The 6000-nt window shown below is 46.0% G+C and overlaps 1 protein-coding gene across 1 annotated transcript in view; it reads right to left on the bottom strand.

The window, feature by feature from the left end:
- The window catches only part of SNX31 (sorting nexin 31), a 52579-nt gene that overhangs the window by 26254 nt on the left and 20325 nt on the right, over positions 1-6000 (bottom strand). The window contains exons 6-8 of the mRNA XM_006916706.1: positions 4765-4855; positions 3714-3801; positions 521-590 (exon numbers count right to left, since the gene is read on the bottom strand). Coding sequence (XP_006916768.1) covers positions 521-590; positions 3714-3801; positions 4765-4855 — 249 coding nt within the window. The remainder of the gene's footprint in view (positions 1-520; positions 591-3713; positions 3802-4764; positions 4856-6000) is intronic.

The following is a 6000-nucleotide window of genomic DNA, read 5'->3' as shown; positions in this document are numbered from 1 at the left end:
ATGCTAAAGTGAGATATAGGGACCATGTGTAACTTTCAATTATCAGAGATGTCCTATCTAGGCTCATGTAAATTAGCGCAGATGATGGTGTGTCAGCTGTACATTCAGACAGTGATTGTTAAAATGGTGGTGGAATTCTTTTTGTCCCCTCTAAACTCCTTTACTTCTTTTTTTATTTTGATTTTTTTAATGTGTTAAGATATACGTAACATTTATCACTTTAACCATTTGTAAGTGTACAATCCAGTGGCACTAAAAATCGTTCACAATGTTGTGTCATCATCACCATTCTCTTATCTAAAACCTTTTTATCATCCCTAGCAAAAATCCTGTACCCATTAAACAATAACTCCTTCCCTCCCCCCAGCCCCTGGTAACCTCTATTCTACTTCTGTCTCTATGAATTTGCCTATGCTAGGTATGAAGGTAGAATTCTTAACTACTACAAATTTTTTCTAATGGTTTCAAACCCAAATGGCCTATAATACGCGGTGTTCTGATGGTTCTTGGTTACCCTCACCTGCATATAGATCAAATTTACAGCTGCTCTGCAGTCCATCAGCATGGAGTCGAGGGATGGGTCCAGGTACCTGCATAATTCAGGAGCATTAAGGTTTATTCATTTGACAAGACTAATGGGCACAGCTGGGAGCAAGTTTCTCTGAAGTGGTGGCCTTCTGCACTTTGAACCTAGGATCTCTTTCCTAACAAAGCCCCACCCCTCTCCTTGCCTAGCTTTCAATTTGTTCCTTCACCTCCTCTGTTTTCTATTTCTTTGTACTGTAAGCTCTTGCCTGGTGAGCATAGAGAGCAAAAATGCCAAAAAAATAACACTTTGGAGGAACAGCCTGCATCCCTGTTCACACTCAGCCCCACTCTGAGTCGCCACGTCTTACATGCGCTTTCTCCACCCACAATACCCGGCGTGCTCACCTGCCCCCCGCCCACATCCATATCACGGCCCGGCACTCAGGCCACCTTCATCTCCTGCCTGAGCTGCTCTGGTAACATCCTCAGCAGGCTTTCTGCCTCAATCTCACCTTCCACATTCTAGCTAAAGTGGTCTTTCCCAAGCAACCTTTCAGACTCTCGTAGTCCCAGGAGTTAGATCATTTATCCTGCTCACTTCCGAGTGTCATAGGACACTCCAACTTTCATTTCCAGTTCCATCTCTTACCCTCCCTGCCCTCCCCTCCCCCACACTCTACATGTGTTTTTCTCTCCTCTCCCTCAGTCTGGAAGACCACTCCCCTCAGCACCTCCTTCCCTGACTTGTCTGCCTTTGCCTGCAAGCCTCGTCCTTATGTCCCTTCCTCTGGTCCCTACTCTGCAAGGCTGTGTTAGGAGCCCACCTACTGTGCTTCCTCGGCACTTGAGTTTATCCTGATCACTGCTCTGATCAACTTGATCTTGATACCACCTATGAAGACCCCTGAACCCAGGGGCTGGGTCTTATTCAGAGTTGCCCCTCTGGGACTTGGCAAAGTGACTTGCAAATAGCAGGGCTCCGTGTCTGTCTAATGGATCCATAATCACCAGGATGAACTGAAATGACAGTTACTGTATAAGCATGGTATCATGCTAAGAACTGACAGAAATGGTCAGGAAAGGGTGTGCTATGGCTGGTCTATAACCAATCTGAAGGCAGAGGTAAGCAGAATCACTACACTCAGATGTGTAGGATGACTGGACCAATGAGACTGGCTTAGACAAGGAAAGGATGAAAATATTACTTGAAGATCAACTTCATTCTGAGGAGAAGCAACTGAAGTATTTCTACTCACATCTCACTTAGCTATTTCACTCACGCCTCCCATGGATCCCTTGTGGCAGAGAATAGAGACTATTGCATCGGGGAGTCAGAGAGCACCCAGGCCCATCCCAGCCTGGAGCTCTCAGAGGCCAGGGTGGGCGCCCTCTGGTCTGGAAAGAACTATATCATCATTAGAAAGATGCACCAGGGGATTCATGGACAGAGAAAAATCCCTAAGATTCTGGCTAGGCCTCACGGCAAAGCCTCATCTGCTAGGAATCCCACAGCTCGTGGCAATGGAGCTAGGCTCCCTGCTCCCACCTAGTGAGACCTCACTCTGGAAAGTGGACCAGGCACCTGCGGAATCCTACGCCAGTCCCTCCCCTTTCAGTGACCTGCTCCTCACCTCTAACAAGTGAAGTGGGACCTCCCTTCTTCCCAGTTCCCATGAGCAAAGGCAATTTGCCTGGATCCAAGACACTGCTTTGTGATAGGGTAGACATTTTATCTTGCACTTATAATCTAGAATTTACCTATTTAAAGAAGACATAAGCAAAGCCCAATTTCCAAATTCAGGCTTCAAGGTGAGGGACAGAATTCTCATCTCTCCTCTACCTCAAGTTCTCTGGGGAACTTATATGCAAAAAGTTTAAGCCCCAAGGATTTTCATTGTCATTGTCACTATTATGATCATTATTATCCTCAATGTAACGATAACAAACCAGACCAAAATTTACTGAGTATACGATCCTGTATAGATTACTTTATTTAACCCTCGCAATAATCCTATGAGGTAGACTCTATTATTATTATTTCCATTTTACAGACAGAAATTGAGGCTTAGAGAGCGTGAATAACTTGGCTAAAGTTATTCAGCTAAACCCTGAAAGAGTCATGACTTAAATTCACGTACTGTGATCCCAGGAATAATCGTGCTCAGCCACTCATGCTACTAAGCAGCTTCCAGAACAGCTACTCTATAAACCCTTCCATAGAACTGTGAAGGGGTTTTCCTTTTCCCTTCTCAGGGTTCCACGCCACAGCTTTTGACCCTTTCTCAGAATACTTTTGAGTAACAGTAAATGAACTTCTAGCCTTGCTGGGAATATCCTTCCAGAATCCAAAACCGCAGACTGGAGCTCTAGCAGGGCACCACGAGGTCAAGAGAACTACCATTCCTCAACTTCAAAATGCCTTTCTTTCAAGCTTCCGTGCTCAGATTAGAGAATAATTGAGCTGGGGGAGAGTGAACCAAAGAAGCAATCCAATACAGCCATGGTAATAATCACTGGGAACTCCAGGGGACAGGGTGTGTGTGGAGGCGGGCTGGGGGAAGTGTTCTGTGTTTTGTTCTCCATAGGGCCCTCTGTTTCTGGGGGAAATGACAGTATTTTTTGCAAGGTGTCCTACTGATCTAGGAATATGGCTGGCCCTGGTATATGTGTGTTCATTGCTGGAATCCTTTAGGAAAGGTAAGCCGACTACTTAGAGTTCAAATGCTCTGCAAGCTGGCAAAGCCCAGCCTTCGGCTTCAGGGAATACCATAGTTCAACAGATGAATCAGGCCCGCTTGTAGTCATCAACAAGGCCCTCAATTAATACAGCCAGCAATCCATTGCAAAGCAAGCCTGTGGCCCACAGTGCTTCACCGTTACCAGCTTCTATCCCCACCCCAACAGCCTTTGTTTTCCAAGCCTTACCTTCATGACTGTCATCCTCATAATATGCTTCAGGTATTTACTTAAGATCAGTGAAAGTCATCCTTGGCATCCTATTCTTCAGGACAAAGAAAAATCCTCGTTCATTCCTCCCTCTCTCCTTCCCTGCTTTCCTCTTCACCTTCCCCAAGCTCCTAGTCTCTCACTCGCTGTGGGGTTGTGAGCCGACATGGTGAGACTGACCAATTCTGATCAGCAGTGCTAAGATCGCCTCATCTCGCACTGCCACAATGCTTACTCACCACTTCCTGAGTCCGACCCTGCAGTCTTCCACTTCAGAGCTTCGAAGACTCACATAAGGGAGTTCAAAGTCTGCCAATTTTTTCATGACTACAGAAAGGGGAGAGGGAGTCCTACTGGTTGAAACAGCACAAATAGTTTACATACAGTGGCTTTAAAATGAGAACAGGAAGCATTACCACTGGAAAGGATAAAACACAATAATAATATTCTCTTGCACTTGTAATTTTTAATTTTCTAAAGTTTATTCAAAATATAAATAATATTTTATTCTGATAAAATAACAGCACCTTAGTAAGTGATATTTTATCCTTGAGATAGATGAAGAAACAGGTCCAGAGAGGTCCAGCCCCTTCACCAGCACACCACGTAGCCCAGTGGCCGCGCCAACACACAAACCCCTTAATTTCTAACTTGAAACTTCCTCCCACAGCTTCTTGAGGACATATGTAAACTACTTTGAGATGATTGATAGCATTTCACAGCTAAAAAACTTACGATATCTAAAAATGCACTGCAGAGGAAAGCACAAGCTATATGAAACGTACTGTCATCTTTCACTACCTCGTTACATCTTTTTTAAGAATCTCAGAATTTATTTATATCACCCACATTTTATCGCAAATATTCCTTAACAAGGAGAAATGGCGGTGATGGGATGGCCTGATGCCTAGAGTCTAGCACTCCATTCTCAGGGGACTGTGGTACAGCTGACGGTGAGCAGCCAGGGGGCACTGGTAAAGGTGAGGTGGACATCAGGATTGGGGCTGGGACCGGCCAGAGGAAGTGCAGTTTCTGGAAAGACCTGGCATCTCGCTCCTGTCCGTGCCACCTCTCTGGAGCTGCTCGTCCCCAACTCACCCTGAACACAGACGAAACCTCCCATCCCCACACTTTTGATCCAGGAGCAAAGAACAGTAGTAGGGACCACACACTGGGGAGTTCTCCTGGCGTGGGACGGGGGTGACCGGCCCCTCAGTCATGACTCCTGCATCTCCTGGGCTGAGTGCCTGTCCACACCTGCCCACCCTGTGTTCCTTCACTCCTTCTTACCAGAGAGCTTGCCCTCCTTGCAAAACCGAATGAGAAATAGGCCAAAGTAGCCCAGCAGCTCCCGACACAGTCCAATTTTCTGTGACACCACCTTCAACCAAAGACAAGAAAAGGGGGGCGTTAGGAGTGGCCACCAGGCTTATTGTGATCTGCAGAATTTGAAATAGCCTGGAAACATCGATTAAAAAGTGCTTTAATGGGCTAGCAGACATTAAATGTTTTCTGAATCTAAAAATGGTACATACTCATTTTAGAAAATTTAGATATTAAAAAAAAAATAGTGTGAAGAAGAAAATCTGTCCTACCACAATGGACATGAACTGGCTTCTGCTGAGGCTGGTTGTCCCTGAGGTTGGTTGTCTCATCCCAGATGTGGAGGAGCTTTTGGATCATTTTGGACTTTACTGGTCATTCTCAAGGAACATCTGTAATTCTGTGATACGTGCCCCCGGGGTCCTGCACGCCAGTCTACCTTCCTATGGGCTGGATTACCAGATATGGGGACTAAAGCTGTTCCCCTACTGCTCAGGTGTCATATAGTGTACCGGCATAGCGTACCAGCCACTCTCCGCCTTTCACGCCCAGGCCTGCTTCTCTCTGACGTCTCCTGTGATGTTCAAGTCTAATTTATATGGCGTTTGCTCAGTGAAATCCTTAGATCCCAGGCACAGGCTGCCCTCATTTCATGTTCCTTTATGACTTTCACATCAAACGGCTTTCATTTCAACACCAATGGGTTCATTTTTACCAATGGGTCACAAGCCTGTAACCTCATAATGTTTTCCACCCACATTCCCCTGCCCTTAGCAGGAACTTCCATGCTACCCCAGATTCCCTCTCTCTTCACCCACCCAGCCCAATCTCTCTGTAAGACTGGGCTCCTCAGTGATTTCCTTGCATGCCCCGTCTGAATCCTCTAGGTCATCTCTAACACCCAAGGATTCGCCTTTACCGGGCCGCGTGTGAGCTGAAGCTTTAACCACGGCTCCAACTTCTCACGATGGAAGTTGTCCAAATACCAGGCACGAAGGGGGACTTTTCTTGTCGGGGATCTGAAAATGACCTCGTGAGGAAGTCTTATTAGGTGGGTGGGATGAGTGGGCGCTCTCAGTATAGCTTTGCAAATAAAGAAGAGCCCAAGAACTTTTCACACCTTTACTTAACACTCATCCCCATTCTTCTTTCTACATCACTCTCTTCAACCAAACCAAACCAAACCAAATTCAAACCACAGGG

Source organism: Pteropus alecto, unplaced genomic scaffold, assembly GCF_000325575.1.
Source record: "Pteropus alecto unplaced genomic scaffold, ASM32557v1 scaffold164, whole genome shotgun sequence".
NCBI lineage: Eukaryota > Metazoa > Chordata > Mammalia > Chiroptera > Pteropodidae > Pteropus > Pteropus alecto.
Note: the sequence above shows the minus strand (reverse complement) of the source record. Positions and strands in the feature narration are given on the sequence as shown.